Below are 21,628 nucleotides of genomic sequence, written 5' to 3'. Positions count from 1 at the left end.
TGTCTGGGTCATTACAAGTGTGATATTATAATACTAACAGACAGATGAAGGACTCAGCACACTAAAGCAGCGCTTAAGAAGATTTGCTCTCAGGGTCCCCCCACAGTTGAGAAGCGCAAAACGAAATGAGGGAGGGCTTAATGTTTTCATTTATTTTAATTTTTCAAAACCACCTTTTCATTCAGATTTCGCCTCCTCACGATCCTTGATCTTCCTTTGCACCTGTAAAACAGAGTTCGGAGTTCAGGGCAATGAGACGAGCTCTCAGCCTGTTGGTATATCATTCTGTCAGTCCGACAGGCTGACACATCACTAAGCAACCCACGAGCATCTGAAAAATCTAGAACATTTCTACCTTCACTCATCAGACAGACAGACTGGCAGGCAGGCAGGCAGGCAGGCAGGCAGGCAGGCAGACAGACAGACAGACAGACAGACAGACAGACAGAGAGGCAGGCAGGCAGGCAGGCAGGCAGACAGACAGACAGACAGACAGACAGACAGACAGACAGACAGACTGGCAGGAAGGCAGGCAGGCAGACAGACAGACAGACAGACAGAGAGGCAGGCAGGCAGGCAGGCAGGCAAACAGACAGACAGACAGACAGACAGACAGACAGGCAGGCAGGCAGGCAGGCAGACAGACAGGCAGGCAGGCAGGCAGGCAGGCAGGCAGGCAGACAGACAGACAGAGCGGCCGGCAGGCAGGCAGGCAGGCAGGCAGGCAGGCAGACAGACAGACAGACAGACAGACAGACAGACAGACAGGCAGGCAGGCAGGCAGACAGACAAACAGACAGTAGTGTGGAATCATGGGCTTTGGTGAGATGTTCTAAACTAAAGCATCAGTACCTGTTCTAGCATTGACTGCAGCGGATCTGAAGGTCGGTCAAACACCAGGTTCTCAGCTATCTCCTGTCACCATGGAGATACATCCCATCAAACATCGACCAGTTCGCTACTGATACATACCAGTATGTGTGTGTGTCTGTGTGTGTGAGTGTGTGCATCTGTTTGTTTGTTTGTTTGTTTGTTTACCTGAAATAGCTGTAATATGCTGTGTTTCTCCATGTATCTGACAGCCTTCTCATAGGGGTCTGTATATGTGACGTTCATTAGGACTGTTGGTGCATCATCACCTTTGCTGACAGCATCCGGCTCGGTGATGAGAACCTTCTCAGCGTTAGACATGGCTAAGGGCTGACACAACCCAATCACAGTCTTAGTCTTAGAGCAATCTCAGACTATAGTTAGTGGCACGTGAAATATTCCAGCAAATACAAAAAGCTGAGACTATTCCTGTGGTTTGAACACAACACAACATTTCCGGAAGCAGAGAGAGGTTATTATATAGGGAAGGGTAAAAAAAAAAAGCTCATTCATAGAGGAGGCCAAGGCCTCTGCCGATAAAGAGATGGCCTTGAGTTAAGTGGCACAGTTGCACAGGTGGCGGAGAGTGTGTTTTGTAGAAACTGCCTACCCCAGAGTGGTAGATAAAACTCTCTATGGCTCTGGCCTAACCCATACAGTTTTCTGAGAAGCAAAACCGCTGTTTTTTGAGTGTCAAAATGGCAGTTTTTGAAGAATTCCTTGCAATTCACATACAGGAATGCAGCATTGTACTACATTCTACAGTTTTAATAACACTGCATGATAGTATAAAGTAGGCCTACTGTGTTTATGTTGTCCAATATATTAGGCTATGCAGTTATTTTTTGTAGGCCTACATTTTGGTTTTGGCTTGCACTCTCTGCATACAAAAATGCACTGTATAAAATTACTTGACTTGGCTACATTTAGTTCAGTTACAACTAATGAGTTATTAGAAAAAGAAAGAAAACTCTTTTTGCCTGAAATCTAAAATTGAGAATTGGTCTGGTGTTAGCCAGGCTAATGTGACTGAGTCAGTATGGTTATGGCAACCTCACCACAACCATAAACCAGCCTAACCATGCACAAATAGGCTATAGGCCCACTTAAATGAGTAGGCTAATTCCCCCCAGAATAAAAACAATTTTCAGCAAAAATCTAAACGACAAACTAAGCCCGCCAACTTAAAAAATAATAGCCTACAAAAAAATCAGTCTTATAGCCTTCCGCTGTTTTAGTGAACAAACCAAACTAAAACGGACAGCGCTAGACAAAACAAAGTTTGACTCTGTCAAGTTACAGCGTGGACTTACTATTAAATAGTATTTTCCAAATCTCCAGCAAGGAATCCGTCCCTCTGAGTTTCCTCACCAATCCGAGTTTTGTTTAGATCAGCTGGACAGAGAGGAAACACATTCTGGTTACTATGGTCACCATTCCCACATGTTACCGACTTCCGTGCTATTCATGGAGGACAGGCGGTCTAAGTTATTTGAATTTACAAATAACCCATACCATAGGCCTAGGCTACTGATGACTCAAAAAAGACACGAATTGTGGAACGAAATATGGATGATTGCAACTGTAGGCCCACGAGTGAAAGAATCAGTCTCCCCATTCTATTATTATGACCGCCGGTCAGACGTTTAGGCTATACGTTTAGTCGGATTTTTTTATTTAGCCTATTATTATTATTATTATTATTATTATTTTAAGCTATGTAGCCTATTTTTCCCCTCGGTGAATTTCCGTCAACGATTCCCGGGACACTGAAAGACCAGCATGCTCGAAACTTGGTGGGCATGTTGCCCCACAATGTTGACACCATTGGATGACCAACTTTTTTATCGCGTGTTGGTCTAAGGGGCCATGTCAACCCATCTCATATCCACATCTGAGATAGGCCACCTAGTTGAAAATGAAAAGGCAGAAATGTACAACCCCACACACACAAAACATTATGCACACACTCATTTAGCCTAGGCTACATAAAAATAGATGAAGCCAAATGGACAAAGGTTATTCATTTTTGCGAAGAAAATGTGTAGAACTTTTGACCGCTCTGCGGTACATCTAGTTCTAATTCCAACAGCTGTAAGAGAGAGCGTTGAAGCAAAGATTTTCTAGTTACCCTGGCTCTCTGGTTGAAGCAGAGGGGTTAATAATCAAGGATTTTTGGTTGTAACCATAGCAACATTGTAATCCTTCTCCAAGATGTAGAACTAGTGTTTATGGAAACCGCAACATTCTAGAGTTAACAGCCAGCAAGATAAAGTTACAAAGTAACATACACGTTCTCAGAAGAAACAACAATAACTAGAATACAAGACCAAACTAACAGAATTAAATCAAAATCCTCAAAAGGATATCACCCTGGATCTGTGTGGAATGTGCTTTGTGTAGGCTCAATCTCAGTCATTGTTATTTGTTCTGCTGGTTTTGTCACTGTTCAGAATTTGTGGATAGTGTAATGACACTTTCTTTATTTTGTAGGCTATGTGTGTATTTGCATCTCCTTCGGTTTCCTGTGTGTGTATATATTGTAGGATGTGCATATTTGTATCTCCTTCTGTTTCCTGTGTAGATATATTTTGTAGGCTATGCATATTTGTATGTCCTTCTGTTTCCTGTGTAGATATACAGTATATTTTGTAGGTTACATGTATGTGTATCTCTTTCTGTCCTTATAGATATATATTTTGTAGGCTATGTGTATTTGCATCTCCTGTTTCCTATGTTTCCTACCTAGGGTCTACAGATGAAAATGAGCTCCAGCATGTTTACCATCCATATTTATGTTGACGTTCATGAATGTGCACTGTCCCTAGAAAACAAACAAGGAAACAAACAAATAATCACAAATTAATAAATAGATACAAACATGTTTTTTTATCTGGAAATGGTAAAATCTTATGACTGTGGGTAAATGTAATATTTTTGCTGACCCGAACCCAGAGTTGCGCTGACTAACTGGGCCACACAGGAGTAAGTGCCTTCTGACCTCAGACATGCAACACTGAGAATGTCCACAGGGTCAACAGTTCAAGGAAGCCTAAGATAATGACTTGACTTCCATTATATTACAGTACATTGCATTTAGCAGACACTTTTTTTTCATTCAAAGTGACTTACACATATCAACAATATTACAAGGGATTACATTGTCATTACATTGTCCCCGGAGCAACTTGGAGTTAAGTGCCTTGCTCAAGGCAGGAATTGAACCGACAACTCTCAGGCTACTGCACACTAGCCTAGTTCCTTACCCACTACATTACCACTGGCCCCCAACTTCTGTGTGCACTGGGGTGTAGCCTACTCCCCTTCCCCCATTCACACAGTAGTGGAAACATTTACCAGTGACTTTGCATTTACATTAAATATATAAATTTAGCAGACGCTTTTATCCAAAGCAAGTTCCATTATGCCAGGGCACAAGGGTGGAAGCCCTGGAACTTTTCAGGCTACTGCATGCTAAGCCAGCCACTACTCACTCTACCACTGCCTTTAAAAAAGCAGCACCATTCCCACTCAAACTGAAAACCCTTTATTATTTATTTAGAGTTATGGGAATGCAATGCTAAACATGCTTGAAGCAGGTATGGTAGAGCAGCGTTTATGTCTCTAACTGACTATCGTTCCAACCTGGGTTGCAGTCCCGTCGTTGCGACTCCATAATAGTGCCTGTTAAATATCAGGCAACTTAGCTTTATACAACCTCAACATTCCACAAGCTTAGAGGCAGTTCTCTCTAGGCTGCATAGAGTAAGAGTCTAAAGGAAAAACACCTGTGAATGGCTGGAGGCTACGACACCTGTTTTAGGGTCTGGGGGCCTTTGAATGTGCTGCTGGCTGGAGGCTACAATAACGCTTTGCTTGAGAGTCTGGGGCCTGGGAGTGTGCTACTAACTGTAGGCCACAATAATGCCTGTGTTAGGGTCCAGAGGGTAGAATGGTATTGCTGCGCTCTTGATGACAGATTTTATTTTTGTCCAGGTGCCTTAAAACCAAAAGATCTCAGAGGAAAAGGCTGGAGTGGTTCGCACACTGAAAGATTTTGTGCTGGGGTCCAGGCCTGCTGTTGTTGCCATTAAAGGTTGCAACTTCGCTAGCTGAGTTGGAGCGTGGTAAAACAAGCCCTGGTACTGTAGTTCACTGGTGTAAGATTAATCTAAAACAAAAATGTTTGGTAATCTTTTCTGCTGTTTATACTGTAGATGTACATGGGAGATTAGTATTATTCGATAATCAATGGAAGTGAGTATAATTTGTCAGGTTTCAGCGTAATAAAACATATTTGCCATCATAGTGTAAATATCAATCCAGTGCAATACCCTGGCCAGCTGTTGCTTCTTGACAGCTGACTTATTCATTTGAAAAGCTCTCCGTGATAGGCAGAACTGGCCTGAGTTTCATGTGTCCAAGATGAATAGGTCTCACACAAAGGGCAAACATTTTTTTAGCCAAGTCTGGATTCAAAACATCTTTATATTTGTGCACAGACAGGGTCTCCAGACAAAAGTGCAAAAGGTGCTGCAAACGTTGTCTATGGCTGTCCTCCGAGCAAAAGCCTTGTTTTCATACCTTCAGTATGAATACCTCTCACACAGTTCACACAGAAAAAACAGTTCATAAACGAACAGTTCATAAACGAACACACATTTGTTCATACTGGACATGCACGTGATGATGCAGTGTCGGCTGTACAGCTAAACCTTCTGATTGCCAACCCATTACCTCTGTAAAGCCAGTTAGGACTACAGCCTCGTTTATACCTAGAACAATTTGATACGGGCTATAAAATGTTCATGTTTAATATACAAGGCAGCTTAAAACTCTACTGACCCAGTTTAGATTGTTCATTTTGCAGAGCACCGTCTGTCTGCATGTGGGTCATTGAGTTGAATAAAGTAAACTTGTTGTGCAGCTAGACTAGCAAACCTTGCGTTTTTATTTCACAAAAATACCAAACATACTTTAAGTTAGGCAATGAATGTGGATTTTTGTCGTTCTGAATACTTCTATAAGGTCGAATTAGGTCATATTTTCGTATGTAGGCCAAAAACATGACGAAGAGTGTCCTGGGCTGAACCCGACGACCGGAAATAACTTGTCGGTTCCTTTTGTTCCAATAGGGGGCACTAGAAGTCCATCTGTGTTCTCAATTTCAACCCGGAAGCCTCCTTGCGTGTTGGAGTGTATGCTATATTTGTATATTTTTAAATTAATCATAAAAGAAACGATTGTACGGAGTATTTAGCATGGAATCTTGCTTTACTTTTTAATGTCATAAGAACTGCAGATTGAAACTGGGTCAATGCACGCCCGAGACACCGAATCAAACTCACTTTTGTCGAATCCCAAAATGGACCTTTCTGATATCGCGTTATTAAAATAAAATGGCTTCCCCCACCCTACCTAATTTGCAAGCATGTCGCTGGTCAGCTAGCATGTAGCAGAGGCCTTCACAACCAAAGAGAATAATGCAATTTGTTGAGTATTTTTAAATTACAAATTTGTTTAATTAAGCTTACATTTATGTTGTCTGGATAACAACGGGTTTGATTTTCGGAGCGATGTTTGTGGTCTACCGTTACCGTGCGATAGAGAGGTTCTGTCTTAAATATCCACGACGGTCATTCGCCAAATAATGGAGATTAAAGATGGATGCATGTATTAAGGAGGATGTCTGATTATTCTTCCCAGTTCCACCGTCTAGACGAACACACACGCACACACACACACCTGTCAGTGTCTAGACACAAGAGGGCGGGGGTGGGGGGCGTCGGCGCAAACGGGCAGGGGGTAGCTAGGGTCTCTCTCTCGCGACTACAAGGCTGCACAGTCCGAACGTGCAAGCCGAGCGCCAATTGGCAAGCACGCGGTGTCCGTTTTTCCTTCTCTGATTGGGTATCTCTCGTCCCCCCCTCGCATCTCCTTTCAATTCCGAGGTCAACTCAGGACGTATGAGAAATAAATAAAGCGAAATATAAATGCGTAGACGAAGAGAGTAGGGGACTCACGAACAAGCCTGCTGCCTGTCGCGAAAAGACTTGTTTGGGTCAATCGCCGTCCAACCATAAGTCTCAGAGAGTTGATAGACGTTGACTCCAACCAATGAGAAGTGACAGCGAGTGACAGATCTGTTGGTGTCTCCCTTTCATTTGATACAGGTTTGCATCTGTACTGGTTTAGTGAAAGATTTAGGTTGCTAGACAATAATCTTACATGTCTCCATAGCGAGATGGTATGTTGATTTAAAAAAGTGAAACTTAAAAAACATGTTCGGGTGTCAGCGGGTGGACTCAACCCTCTTTCTTCTCACCTTTATACACTTCCTGGTTACAGAGGGCGATTGTATGCTAAAAGCTAACTATGTTTGATTGACAGATCACCCAGTCCAGTTTGCGCTCCCACGACACAACTCTGCGATGCCCAAACGACAGAAAAGGCGTGTCTGACAAAACATCTGGACCAATAGTGGAAAAAAGAAGGCGGAGCCGGCCGATTCGCCGAAAAGGGGGAGAGATCGCACGGCAGAGAGGTCTTTTCGGGTTTTGGGTTGGGAAAGTTAGGATGCACCGCACGCCTATTTGATTGAAACACAGAGAGAAGGCAAAGATGGGTTTACTGTGAACAAACAGAAGAAATTGGGGGTTCGGAGAGGAAATTATTTGTGCTGTTGACAAAATTAAAAAATAAAGACAAGGAACAAGGAACTGCGAAGAAAATAAATTAGGCCACAAAATAAGCTAGTCCTTGTCTTTTTGTTTTTTTATTTTTTTATTTTTTTGGAACGCAACCCGAAGAGAGGAGAAACTACCAACTAGCCTACAGCCTCCAGTCCCCGGGAGAGAGAAAGAAAGACAGTCTAGGCTACTGGCTACAGAGGCTGAAAAGAAAGGACCCTCACATCGCCGTGGCCCGCAAGATAGACAGCAAGAGGCGACAAAGGGGAAAGGAATCCCCCAACTCCGAACAAGCAGGTAGGACGACAGATTGCCTCCAAAATATTTCACCAGCCAGCCCCAGTGGATGTTCACCCAAGCGGCATGGGCTCTGCTTCTGCCCCGTACCTGCCACCAACCTCGGTTTAATGTCTTAGGCTATGTCTTCCTTGGCACTATACCTCCGGCTCTACCGGACAATTCCACGTTTGTTGCTGGGGCGAAATAACCCACGTTTGCGAAACTTTGCTTAAAGCACGACATACAAGCGACATTTTACAGACGCACATGGTCAGCTATCGCTTACAGACTTTACATTTTTATCCGATAATATCGTATTGTTGTCTCCTCCCATTTGCCTTTTCAGCGAAAGATTTCGTGAATTTAAAAGCGTTAAACTTTATTTTGAGGGTTGGTTCTTGTGAAATTAGAACGAGTTTATTTGTGTGTAGGCTACTGTAAATCGTGTAGGCTATATTTGGTTATTAGAAAATAATGGACGAGGAAAGGGGACATGGAGATTCATTTCGGAGAGAGGGCTAGCCTGTTTCGGCGAGTGACGGGTCGGGTCGGCCGTTTTGAGGCGAGAGAAGACCTGAGGTGACATTCGGAGGGAGGGGAGAGGGAGGGAGAGGCAGAGCGAGCAATGCACGCGCTAATATAGCCTTCGTCTGATTACTAGAGAATTGCTATTTCAATGTAATGAAATGGGATCATTTTGTTAATGAAGACTAGCTTATGATATTGGGTGACGGCGTGTAGCTCTGTTTTTTTTTTTTTGTGCGGAGCCGTTCGGCTTTGATGGTCCTCAGCGTGCACACACACAGAGACAGCCAACTGCCAAACACAATGTCCCCTCAATATTTAATATCTGCCACAGTAACGAGCACACGTAGCAGACCTATCCCTGACCAAAAAAGGGGGGAAAAATAGGCCTGTTTGAAGTATCTCTTGACCCCTCATCGCTCGTGCTTGCGCCGTACCAGCTATTTGGCTGTAAGATTTTCACAGATAGTTTAGTGATTAGGCTATACATAAACTGAGACATACGTCTCCTGGGCCTGATCACTTTTCATGTATACCTATTTCCTTGTGGCCTATTAGTTGCATGGGGTGCTATTGTGTTCATACGCTGGAAAGCATAGGCCTACGCTCGGCAAGTATTTACTTATCTCAATATTTAGAATAGGATACTCAAACAACCTAATGACAAAGGAGGCTGCGTATTTATTTTCACATTATAACCCATTTTTTTCTTTCTAAAAAAGCTTTAAATGGAATTTGTGTCAGCCGAGGTGGACGTTCTTGGCTTTCTTTTGATTGTAATTTATTCGGATGGCCTATCACACTAAACATTTCCTGTGCAGCCCACAGAGATCCAGCTTATTTCAAGTTCGGAAACATGCAAACTAACGAAGTGTGTGGCCTATCCCCAAGACGACCTTTACCAGGATACTCAGTTAACATTTTTTGTTTTATTGTCTTGTGCCTGGTCATTTTATTTGGGATGAATAGCGACCATCTAATCAGATTTAATGACATGCTTCAGTCGATGCCAATGCAGAGGCACCACGAAGGCCCAGCGTGGCCTAATATACTGCTTGGGCATGTCCCTGTCTCTGGACACTGAGAGCGGAGGGGTCAGGTATGGTAGAGACTCGGTGCCCTGGAGCCTCGTCTGGGCTCTCGCCGTGTCCTATACTGGAGCTGCTTCGATTTGAATCAGATGTCGGACGAGTCGCTTATTATCAGACCAATTCCATCGGCATTAGATGGTGCACGTGGCTCAAAATCTTGGACGAGGAATATGATCAGGTCGCGAGGCCACACTTCGCACACCCTGCAGGCGCTCGAGAGTGAGCATCAGGGGCAGATCCGTGCCAGAGTCTGCATCGGAGCGCGCTCACTCGCTCGGATTACCGACCCGACAGAAACAAAAGTAGGTTATGACGATCGGGTCATTTATTATGGATTTCAAATTTGAGGAAGGCTTGATGAAGTGGGAGAGAGGGAGACAGAGCAAGAACGGCTCGCATAGCCCACAAACTTTCTCATTGGCTTCAATTGCCACCTTCCAGGTAGCCTACCTGCGCTTTTGAACAGCTCGAAATAAATGAATAAACGCTTAACAGTTGTTGAAGCAATGTCCTCTGGAATAGATTGTCCCGTTTTCTCTGTCGCTCCCCGCCAGCTGTCACCGGTACCTGACTGCCCAGATAGCAATTAGTCATTGAATCTACGTTAAATCAACATTACCTCGTCAACACTAGAATCATTGAATCAACATCGCACTGCAACGTTGATTCTACAACATTTTGCACCCTCTATTATCATTGAACCAACGTCGAAAGTGTTACTACAAATCAATGGAATTTCAATGCTGTTTCAATGAAAATTAATATTGAAACAACGTTGAAATTAGGCTACAGCCCTACTAAAGATCAACGTGATTTCAATGGTATTTCAATTGATATTAAACCACAGTAAACCAGTATTAAGCAGGCAAAATATTGGTAAATTCATATCCTGCTTTATCTACAGCCAGGATAAATTAGGCTAGCCAGAAGCTAGGCTGTAGGCTATGTCTGGTTTAGGCTACACAAGCTTGCACAAATAACCATGGACAACTTCTTTTCAGTTTGAAAAGCAAGTGCATTTATTCATCCACTCTTAATTCAGAAATCCACATGTGCTGTGCTTCACTGCCATCCATTCCGTATAGCATCCCTCCATACACTTCCCGGTTGCAGTCATCGTCCACCATCCAGCTGCAGTGAGACGGCAGAAATAGAAGAAAAAAGTGACAAGTGTTAGAGAAATGTGTTAAACTGAAACTGATGGCTATACCCTTAAGTGAAACATTTTGACAGCGATAGTAAATATTTTATGTAAATCATACGAATACAACTTACTGAAAACGTAGGTAGGCCATGGACAACTTCTTCAGTTTGAAAGGCAAGTGCAATTTATTTATCCACTCTTCACTTAGAAATCCACGTGTGCTGTGCTTCACTGCCATCCATTCATCCATAAGCCTCCCGGTTGCAGCTAGTCATCCTCCACCATCCAGCTGCAGTGAGAAGGCAGAAATAGAAGGGGAAAAGAGACAGTGTTAGAGATATGTGTTCAATTAAAACTGATGGCTACTTACAAGTGAACCTTAAGAATAATCATAGAATATTTATATAGAAGATGGTGTTAGCATAACTCCGTTTTTTAAGTTAGACTCACGGAGTTGAATAGTTAGCAAACACGTTAACGTTCATCTTCAGCCTAACATTTTTACCGTAACGTAGCAAATATTTTATGTAAATCATACGAATAATAACTTACAGAGAACTTAAGTAGCTGCTAGGCCTAATTAAAAACTAGACTGCCGAGTAATGTTAATAACATTATGATGATCTGTCGTAACAAAGTAGGCTAGCTAGCCTAATATTTAGTAAACAAGCATGAGTCTGTTTGTAGTAAGTCGTAACGTTACTGTACAGTACGATGCAGATAAACTGTGAACATTTGATGTAGCCTAGTACAATTTCACAATGAAACATTAATGTTAGAATAAATAAATGCTGCTTGCTTACCATTAGGAGCGACGAACTTGAGAGAGAGTTGAACACCGTTGGTCTGACTGAACTGTTGCTCCTAATGTTCTCCCGACCCGCAAACAGTTTAAATGTTTAAATGTCGTCGCGCGGTCATCTATAAACCCACCACTTTTCAATCACCACGTTAAGATTTCCCAGTCAATCATAAATCCCAGTCCATCATAAATCCACGACTTTTCAATGTCTTTTCGTGAACGCTATATCGATGCTCTATCGATTATGACAATATGAACTATAAACCAATGTTGTTTCAATGCATCTGTTATCAATGCTCTTGCACTGTCGGGTTTTTGTCAGGATTGTAATGCTGTTTCAATGTCGATTTACCATTGAGATTTCAATCTCAACCAAAATGATGATTTAGATGGAAAATCAACATCATATCAATGTCACCTTGCTATCTGGGTGTTAACCAGGAATGCAGACTTCCTGTTACATCGAATACACGAGTTTTTATTTCATTTCGTTTCTCACCACCTCAGTGTCTTGTCTTGCACGCCTTTATTCACCGATTGTGGACAGGACACGCTATACCTTGAAAGGTGTAAACAGGCCTTATAGTCTGTCATAGACTAACTCTGCCAATGAATGATGCAGCTCACAATACAAATTCATCCTTTGTCAATTTCTAACCGTTTATTGATACGTTATTCATTTGTTGTGGATGATTACTATTTAGATATGCTCCAGTCATCTCTGGCTTCAATTTATATTTGTTCTTACCTGGAACATTATGCCAACCTGCAACCCTAGATTTTTCATGGATTAAGGGTTAAATGGCAAATTGTCATTGAAAAACATCCCTCTGAAAAGTTCAAGAACATTTCTGTGAAACAAGTCAGAGTCTGAATGCCCTTGTTGTTTTAGCCTTAGATGGATTATTTATTGTGTTGTGCTGAACCTAAAGTTTTGTGGAAAATGTCATTGTTTTCGGGGAACTGGCTACAAGATCTACTAACATGAATGCCTCTTATGAAATATCATTTTCAGTTAATGGACTTCGATACGCACGTATGCTGTTTCGGACCCCTGGGTCCCTTGTACACACAAACACACAGACACAGAAATGCACGCATTATTAAATATATAATAATAAGATGCAGTTTTATTTACACCAGGAGACAGAGAGAATCTCCACGCTCCCTCTCGCTTTCTCCAGCTTTCCAATGCGCACTCAGCTTCTGAGAAAATATCTCTCTCTCTCTCTCTCTCTTGCACACACACGCACACACACTTCGCAAAATTACATCACGCACATGTCTTTCACCTCTTGCTAAATTAATTAGTTTGTAATGTATTACACTCAATCCATAATGTCGTTTAAAGAAGGTAAATAGTAAAGCACCAGCTCTGATGGCCGAATTTGGAGACCTTCAAGTTTAAAATCATGATAACATCCGATTTGAATTCCCATGCGTAATTGTCGGGTAGCCTAAGGTCTAAGTTAAGATTATGTGTTTCTGTAAATTCAATTAGCAGTAACAATTTATGGAAGATTTCACCGTAAGACCAGTGAACAATGGGTCTGAAGTTAACCTAGAACGAGAAAGGCACAAAGGCTACAAATTGCAACGTAATTGCAATGCAATAACGAATGCATATCGCCCAGGCCTACCGGCCGTTGCTCAGCGCAGGAAGAGAGTGGCCTTGGCGATGTATGTGCCGAGATTGACGCAGCTCTGATATCTAACCGGATGCGTTGGCCGAATCTGCATGCTTTAACTCTTTGACCGATTCACTTACTTTCAGAGTGACATAAGAAGCCGTAATGAGTTTCGGTATGACTATCAAGAGTAGCCTACTCCGTAGCATATTGCGCGATCTTGTGCATGTGGCAGAACTGTTGTCAAATTATAAAATGGAAGTTAGCATGTGTGTTTTATTTAACTGTCTGTGAGACAAACAGACCGTGTGCATGTGTATTTTATTTTCCTGTGTGTGTATGTGTGTGTGTGAGAGAAATTGAGTGAGAATGAGAGAGAGCGTTTGTGTGAGAGGGAGGAGAGGCAGCACTATCTGTGTGCTCGGTGTGTGTGTATGTGTGTGTGTGTGTGTGTGTGTGCGCGCGCGCGTGCGTGTGTTGTGCATGTTTGTGTGTATCAGGGGGGAGGTGGGGCATTTTATGAGTTTTATTACTCGTTATATTAATATCGCTAGTTTGCATGTTTGAAGTTGGTGTCTGTCCTGGCTGCCCCATTCGGTTCGTCTGTTGTGTTTTTGTGTATGGGCCAGTTGTTCTTACTTATGGATTTGTTTGCTAACTTTGGCTATGTTGCGTATGATCCTCTTTTGAGTATGTTGGGGTGTTCTATGATTTCTCATTGCTTATTATGATTTGTGTACACATGCTCTAAAAACATGATGATATCATTTTAATTATACTGTAATCACAACAAATTAAAACATTTCTGATTATCTTCATTAGCACATTTAAATATATAAAATGAAGCAAACTGAAGTTCATTGTGCCTGTTTCTACCACGGTAGGTGTGAGTGTGTGCGTGTGTGTGTGCGTGTGCACGCACGTGTGCCTGTGTCACAGTGTGAGTGAATAAGTGTGTGCATGCATGCATACGTGTTTGTTTGTGAGTGTGCGCACACATTTGTGTGTGTGTGTGGTGTGTGTGTGTGTGTCTGCAGACATGTTCACAACGGCAAGTGTGAGGACGTGTTCTTGTCGATAAAATTTCGTCTGTGTGTGTGTGTGTGTGTGTGTGGCTGTGTACACATGTCTAATAGAGACAGAGTGTAAGTCTTGTTGTTAATATTATCTGTCTGGTCGTTATCAGTGGTAATGTTGTATCCACACTCAGGCCAATTCAGCCAGACAGGGCGAGTTGCATGGGGGTGCAGCCTGCCTGCTGGAGAAGTGTGTGTGTGTGTGAGAGAGAAAGAGAGAGAGAGACATTGATGTTTAGGAAGGAGGGATGGCACCTGACGCACACACACACAGACACACACACACACACATACTATATTTGTGTTTTCGGTGTTGATTGTAGTTGATGTAGATCTATTGTAAAAGGTGCTGATTCTGGATGTAGGTGTTTTCTATGCGTTGTTGTTTTTCCATCTTTGTGGTGGTATTGATGTTGTAAATCTAAGCTGCTTAGTGCTGCCCCAGTCCAGGAGCCGAACAGAAATAAGATTTGTTCATTTGTTCCGTTTGTTCCTTAGTGGCTGTAAGGGTGTGTAGAAGAAGCAGACTTCTGTATGTTTTCTTTTAAAAAAATACAATTATTAATTTAACCCCCCAGATATTCATCGTCAGGTCATCCAGATCACATGTTCTTTGTGTACAGGCATCTCTTAAAACACACATGCACACGCATGTACCGGCTCACCCCAGATTTATAGAAACAATTGGATTTGCAAAATCTATAGAATCTGGCTGGAGACAAAACTGTGCATAGGCACACACACACACACACACACACACACACACACACACACACACACACACACACACACACACACAGGAGCACATGGCGATTTGTTCGAGATTAAATACGTTTTGCAACTTTATATTGGAATGTACCTTGGCCCAAATCTGTGTGTGTGTGTGTGTGTGTGTCTGTGTGTGTGTGTGTGTGTGTGTGTGTGTGTGTGTGTGTGTGTGTGTGTGTGTGTGTGTGTGTGTCTTTCATAAATTAGACATTAAAATAGTGCTGTGTGTGTATTTGGAATTTGTGTGCAATTCAGAACGAATTGTCTAATCCTGCACTGTATGTTCACAGTTGAGTACGCTGGTTAGTCGACAAAGTTGGGTACAAACGTATTGGTGTACACGTGTAAAGGTGTGTGCGACAGACAGACAAAGATAATACATATGAAGAATTTCACACTTGTTAAAGTGAGAGTGTGTGTGTGTGGGGGGGGGGGGGTGGGTGCTAATGACTGGTGTGTGTGTGTGTGTGTGTGTGTGTGTGTGTGTGTGTGTGTGTGTGTGTGTGTGTGTGTGTGTGTGTGTGTGTGTGTGTGTGTGTGTGTGTGTGTGTGTGTGTGTGTGTGTGTGTGTGTGAAAAGGTGCTGTAATAATTGTGTGTGTGTGTGTGTATGTATGTTTGTGCATGTGTAAGTGTGTACGAGAGCGAGAGAGAAACAGGGAAGGATGACCTTTTTACTGTTTTGGCTTTGGTATCAGTCACTCTTGTCAGAGCAGTTTTCCGACGGAGAACGCGTGGTTTCGGTGTGTGTGTGTGTGTGCAATATGCACTGTTGTGTGTTTTTGTGGTGTGCCTGTGGTGTGCATTGGTGTGTGTGCTCGTATGAGGTGCCTGCCGTTGTGTTTGGTGTGTGTTTATCAACTGTAGTTGTATTCTAGTGTGGTGAAAATTGTAAAGAACAGATTTCTGAGATCATCACACACACACACACACACGCTCATTTAAATCACAGAGCTTATTGTGTAATTGTTTTTGATGTGAAGCAGTATCTGTGTTTGAATGATCTGAGTTAAAGACTGTACACATCTCTATAGGATAAACACAGCTCTACACATCTCTACACGCTGTACGCATTTCTACACATCTCTATTCTCTATAGGATAAACACAGCTCTACACATCTCTACACGCTGTACGCATTTCTACACATCTCTATTCTCTATAGGATAAACACAGCTCTACACATCTCTACACGCTGTACGCATTTCTACACATCTCTATTCTCTATAGGATAAACACAGCTCTACACATCTCTACACGCTGTACGCATTTCTACACATCTCTATTCTCTATAGGATAAACACAGCTCTACACATCTCTACACGCTGTACGCATTTCTACACATCTCTATTCTCTATAGGATAAACACAGCTCTACACATCTCTACACGCTGTACGCATTTCTACACATCTCTATTCTCTATAGGATAAACACAGCTCTACACATCTCTACACGCTGTACGCATTTCTACACATCTCTATTCTCTATAGGATAAACACAGCTCTACACATCTCTACACGCTGTACGCATTTCTACACATCTCTATTCTCTATAGGATAAACACAGCTCTACACATCTCTACACGCTGTACATATCTCTATAGCATGAACACATGTTAATATGCTGTTCACATCTATATATGCTGAACACAATCTCTACATATCTCTATAGGATGAACACATGTTAATATGCTGTTCACATCTATATATGCTGAACACAATCTCTACATATCTCTATAGGATGAACACATGTTAATATGCTGTTCACATCTCTATAGGATGAACACATGTTAATATGCTGTTCACATCTCTATAGGATGAACACATGTTAATATGCTGTTCACATCTCTATAGCATGAACACATCGCTACATATCTCTACAGGCTGCACGCATTTCTACACATCTCTATATGATGAACACATCTCTATACATCTCTACACGCTTAACACATCTCTATAGGATGAACACATGTTAATAAGCTGTTCACATCTACAGTATATACGCTGAACACATCTGTATAGGCTGTACACATCTCTATAGCTTGAACACATCTCAACAAACCGTTATACGATGTACACATTTCTATATGCTGAACACATCTCTATAGAATGAACACATGTTAATATGCGGTTCACATCTATATATGCTGAGCACATCTGTAAAGGCCGTACACATCTCTAAAGCTTGAACACATCTCTTCACATCTCAACAAAACGTTATACGATGTACACATTTCTATAGGCTCAACACATCTCTCTACACATCCCTATACGCTGTTCACATCTCAGTAGGCTGTATTCACCTTTACACATCTCTACACATCTCTTTAGACTGAACACTGATCTCTACTGATCTCTATACGCTGTTCACATCTCTACACATCTATACACTTTACACTTCTATACACATCTCTCCACATCTCTATAGGCTGCTCATATCTCTATGTGCTGTACACATCTCTACACATCTCTATACGTTCTACACTGCACTGTGTGTGTGTGTGTGTGTGTGTGTGTGTGTGTGACTGCAAAGCATTAGGGTTTGCTGTGCCGACGTCATTATGGACACCGGGCTACTCACACAGTCTCACTCAGTGTGTGATGGAGATCAGAGTTTCAACTACCACAGTGTCTCTCTCTCTCTGTGTGTGTGTGTGTGTGTGTGTGTGTGTGTGTGTGTGTGTGTGTGTGTGTGTGTGTGTGTGTGAGTACGTGCGTGCGTGCGTGCGTGTGTGCGTGCGTGCATTTGGCTCTTCACAGGGGTGAGTGATGGGGATTGGAGTTCCAGCTAACTCAATGCACAGTGAGTGTGTATGTGTGTGTGTGTGTGTGTGTGTGTGTGTGCAATAGGCCCGACACAGGAGTTATCAATGAAGATCGGAGTTTCGGCCACCACAGTTTGTAACGGATATTGCATAACATCAACCTCTACGGGCGTCATCCAAGTGAAAAGAGACATTCTTTCCCTACGGCACAAAACTGCCGGATTAAACTGTCTAAAGAAGACGAAGACAAGCCTGATGGGTATTTGGAGTGTTTGGTGATGTGACGATGGGGGGAGATTAAGTGAAACGTTACCATCGCGGGGCTCTCCAACGCTCCGGCAGGTTTGGCGTCAGCATAGCCTGGACAAGGAAGTGCACGAGGCAGAAAAGTGCACGGGGGAAGAGAAGTGCATGAGGCAGAGGAGTGCACGGGGGAAGAGAAGCGCACGAGGCAGAGGAGTGCACGGGGGAAGAGGAGTGCACGAGGCAGAGAGAGCGCACGGGAGTGTGATGATAGGGGGCTGCACAAGTGTAATAGGTTTAGGGGACGGACGGTTTATTTACAGATAGTACGAAACTACTGGCCGACATGAGGAGGGACGTTCCACAATAACAATCCAGAGCACTTGGCCTGAATCACGGAAGAGTTTGTGAAGAAGGAACAAGAGAAAACTTTGACTCCAATCTGATAGCACACCTTTAGGGTGTTTGAAAGGCAGTGGCAGGTAGGCCAAAGAGCAGCTGAAAAAATAAACTGTGGAAGAGATGAAAAAATAAACAGATTTCAGAAATTAAAGATGTCTTTGTTGTACTGGTTTATTCATATCCAGCCTGGATTGTCAATATAGTAAATCTAGATTAATACTCATGAATTTTATAATTGTACCGTTTTTCAGTTACTTTCAGGTGATGAGATTTTGCATCATGATGTTGAAGTTACATTGCATAGGGGTGAACGTATGTGTTGTATTGTCTAAAATGATTGCCTTGTCTATTGAGCTCTATCTCTAAAGCTTTAAAATAGAGATATGAATATCTTTATTTTGCGCCATTTACAGACCAAGCTTTGAATTTCTCTATTTTATTTCATACAGACAAAGATTTTAATTTCTCGTTTATTTCTTATACTGGCAAAGCTTTTGATTTCTTTATTTCATTTCATTTTCATTTCTCTATTATTTCATATTCAGATGAAGCTTTTATTTTCTACAGACAACACATGCAGCAGGAGCTTTTCATTTCCCAGTGGCTCCTGTAATTCCATCAAATTCAGTGTGTACCTGTGGATGGGAGAGGAGCATACACAGGTGTGTGTGTGCGTGCGTGCCTGCGTGCGTGCGTGCCTGCGTGCGTGTGATTGCATGTGTTTGTGTACCAACGTGAGACAGCAGTACACACTCAGGTGTGTGTGTGTGTGTGTGTGTGTGTGTGTGTGTACATGTGTATGTACACCATTGTGGGGGAACAGTACACACTCTGGTGTGTGTGTGTGTGTGTGTGTGTGTGTGTGTGTGTGTGTGTGTGTGTGTGTGTGTGTGTGTACCAGGGCGTGCTGCTGATGGGAGAGCTGGAGGCCTAATCTTGGGGACTGAACGATGCTCAGGATTTAAATCTCAGGGATTGAGTTGTAGTCAGAAATCTCCAGGCACACTCAGGTGTGAGAAAACACTGCAGGTTTATTCACGATACCGGGAACAGGTCACTAGCCACATCATAGCTCTGATAACACTGTTCGAAGATCTCTAGGGCAAGGCCCATCTTATACATGGTTAGTTACATTGTGGTAATACAAATCACATGGGTACAATGGTCTTTTCCAAAGCTCCTCATACATGCAAAAATACAACAATACATGAACACTTTTTGGACATAGCATGTGATCTGTGCGCCAAACGCAAGTCATGCGGGTACTCCAAGTAAGTAAGATAATAGGTCTATACAATACATACATCCCTCAGCATTTTCTGGTCGTAGCATGTTCTCTGTCAGGGTCTTCCTAATAATTACTGCCTCTAGCAGAATACCCTTAGCTTGTGACAAAAGGGGGTCGCAAGACCTTTATTAGAAAGTCATGACATGGAGAGAGCAAATGACAGACAAAGCACAGTTGATACACTGTATTGAATGTATAGAAAAGCATACACATAATATATGAAAATGTAAAGTTAATCACCTCTATGTAATAAATGTTAATTAGTATTCACTTCTAAAACAAGATTTATTAGTAATCCAAAATTTCTACTACAGAGTGATTGTGGACATCACCCTGGCATTGTGTTTGAGGCATCCCAGTCTTGATATGTCTGCCACTGAGTGTGTGTGTGTGTGTGTGTGTGTGTGTGTGTGTACCAGTCTGGAGACGTCTGGTCTGCCGCTGTTCCTCTGAGTTGCTCACACTGTGCCCGCCGCTCGGCGAGTCCCTGCCAACACGCTCGGACTTGGGCACACGTGGTGTGAGTGGCACAGTGGGTGTGGGCACGGGCATGACCATGCGGTGGAGCCCAGCGTCCTGCCCGTGGGAGTTATACGCCAGTGTACTTAATTGTTGAAGATTGTCTAAAATGTATGGGTGTGAATGCGTCAGTTTAACATGACGCGGTGTACTTAATCGTTGTGGATTGTCTAAAATATGTGTGAATGCGAATGCGTTAGTTTAACATGACGCGGTGTTCTTAAATGTTGTGTATTGTCTAAAATGTATGTGTGTGAATGCGTTAGTTTAACATGACGCGGTTTACTTTATTTGTCGTATATTGTCTAAAATGATTGATTTGGCTATAGGCCCAATGTGTCCTGCACGTGTGAATTCACAAACATGAGGCAGTTTGCTTAATTGTTATATATTGACTAAAATGATTGACTATGTGTCCTGCATGATTGACTGTGTTAGTTTGACATGAGATGGTGTACTTAATTGTTGTATGTTGTCTAAAATGATTGGCTTGGCTATGAAGCTAATGTGTCCTGCACATGTGAATGCGTTAACGGTGCAAATAAATGTTGTATATTGGCTAAAATGATCGTTTTGGCTATGAAGCTATTTGTGTCCTACGCGCATGCATGAAGGCATCGCTCTCTTAGGGCGGCCAATGGGGTAGGAGCGACTATCTGGGCGTGGCCGGAATCCCTCCAGACCACTAATTGTGCATTTCTTCGTTGTTTGACAGGTTGCCAAGGCAACAGGGCCGTGAGGCAGTGGCGCGTCCTGAGAGGGGGGGTTGGTGCCGATGTGAGCCCCGGAGACCCCACATGTCCCAGCGCTGAGACCCCGCAGTCACCCGCCATCTCGCTGGGGCTCCACAGCCACTCACTCACTATCACCCGCCGCCACCACCACCACCACACACACATGTGCATGTAACAGGTGAGCGCTGAAGACACTTCCTATGGCTGTGTGTAGGTGTGTGTGTGTGTGTGTGTGTGTGTGTGTGTGTGTGTGTGTGTGTGTGTGTGTGAGAGAGAGTGTGTGTGTGTGAGTTTACTGACTGTCGTCTCCTCCAGCTCTCTGCTGAGTGCACGTGTGTGTGTTGGCCTGGTCTTACTTTCACATGACCAATAGAACCTGTAGGACACGCTGGCAGATTATTGGTTATATTGGCTGGGTATTTACTGATATAAAGGACGTGTGTGTGTGTGTGTGTGTGTGTCTCTCTCTCTCTCTCTCTCTCTCTCTGCCTCTTTGTCATAAGATATGTGTGTGTCTCATTCTCGTTCTAAATGGATATGAATGTATATCACACTATGGTTTGGTAGCTTCCTGCCACGTGTTTCTGTGTGTGTGTGAATTTGGGTATCTGTATTTGCATGTACATATGCACATGTATTTTTAGTGTATTCATACATTTAAATATAGATAAATATATGTGTGTGTGTGTGTGTGTGTGTGTGTGTGTGTGTGTGTGTGTGTGTGTGTGTGTGTGTGTGTGTGTGTGTGTGTGTGTGTGTGTGTGTGTGTGTGTGTGTGTGTGTGTGTGTGTGTGTGTGTGTGTGTGTG

The 21,628-nt window shown here is 42.8% G+C and overlaps 2 protein-coding genes across 7 annotated transcripts in view; one reads left to right on the top strand and one right to left on the bottom strand.

The window, feature by feature from the left end:
- Positions 1–137: 137 nt before the first annotated feature.
- Positions 138–6,868, bottom strand: tex55 (testis expressed 55). Of its 6 annotated transcripts, none has more exons than XR_009939241.1 (6): positions 6,468–6,852; positions 3,616–3,694; positions 2,184–2,265; positions 1,039–1,200; positions 853–915; positions 138–222 (listed from the first exon to the last, which is right to left on the bottom strand). XR_009939241.1 is itself a non-coding variant. In XM_062537163.1 (5 exons), the coding sequence occupies exons 3-5, from the start codon at positions 1,189–1,191 to the stop codon at positions 178–180; spliced, it is 261 nt and encodes an 86-aa protein (XP_062393147.1). In that variant the 5' UTR covers positions 1,192–1,200; positions 3,616–3,694; positions 6,405–6,868; the 3' UTR covers positions 138–177. The 6 variants fall into 6 exon arrangements, 2 of the variants coding, with proteins under 2 accessions (XP_062393147.1, XP_062393148.1); XR_009939242.1 differs by having other exon boundaries at positions 6,616–6,852; XR_009939243.1 differs by having other exon boundaries at positions 3,655–3,694; positions 6,405–6,850.
- Positions 6,869–7,008: 140 nt separating this feature from the next.
- Positions 7,009–21,628, top strand: part of zbtb20 (zinc finger and BTB domain containing 20) — a 64,153-nt gene continuing 49,533 nt past the window's right edge. The window contains exons 1-3 of the mRNA XM_062537159.1: positions 7,009–7,043; positions 7,261–7,856; positions 20,802–20,998. The gene's annotated coding sequence lies outside the window, so the exon portion shown is untranslated. The remainder of the gene's footprint in view (positions 7,044–7,260; positions 7,857–20,801; positions 20,999–21,628) is intronic.

Source organism: Sardina pilchardus, chromosome 5 (assembly GCF_963854185.1).
Source record: "Sardina pilchardus chromosome 5, fSarPil1.1, whole genome shotgun sequence".
Classification (NCBI taxonomy): domain Eukaryota; kingdom Metazoa; phylum Chordata; class Actinopteri; order Clupeiformes; family Clupeidae; genus Sardina; species Sardina pilchardus.
This window is presented reverse-complemented; position numbering and strand designations above follow the sequence as displayed.

What these genes read in the sequence shown, in the direction of transcription:
- tex55 (XM_062537163.1), bottom strand. Translation starts at nt 1,191, where the DNA reads ATGTCTAACGCTGAGAAGGTTCTCATCACCGAGCCGGATGCTGTCAGC. An exon ending in GCATATTACAGCTATTTCAG is followed by an intron (nt 916 to 1,038) that starts GTAAACAAACAA and finishes CCATGGTGACAG; the next exon opens with GAGATAGCTGAGAACCTGGT. An exon ending in TGCAGTCAATGCTAGAACAG is followed by an intron (nt 223 to 852) that starts GTACTGATGCTT and finishes TCTGTTTTACAG; the next exon opens with GTGCAAAGGAAGATCAAGGA.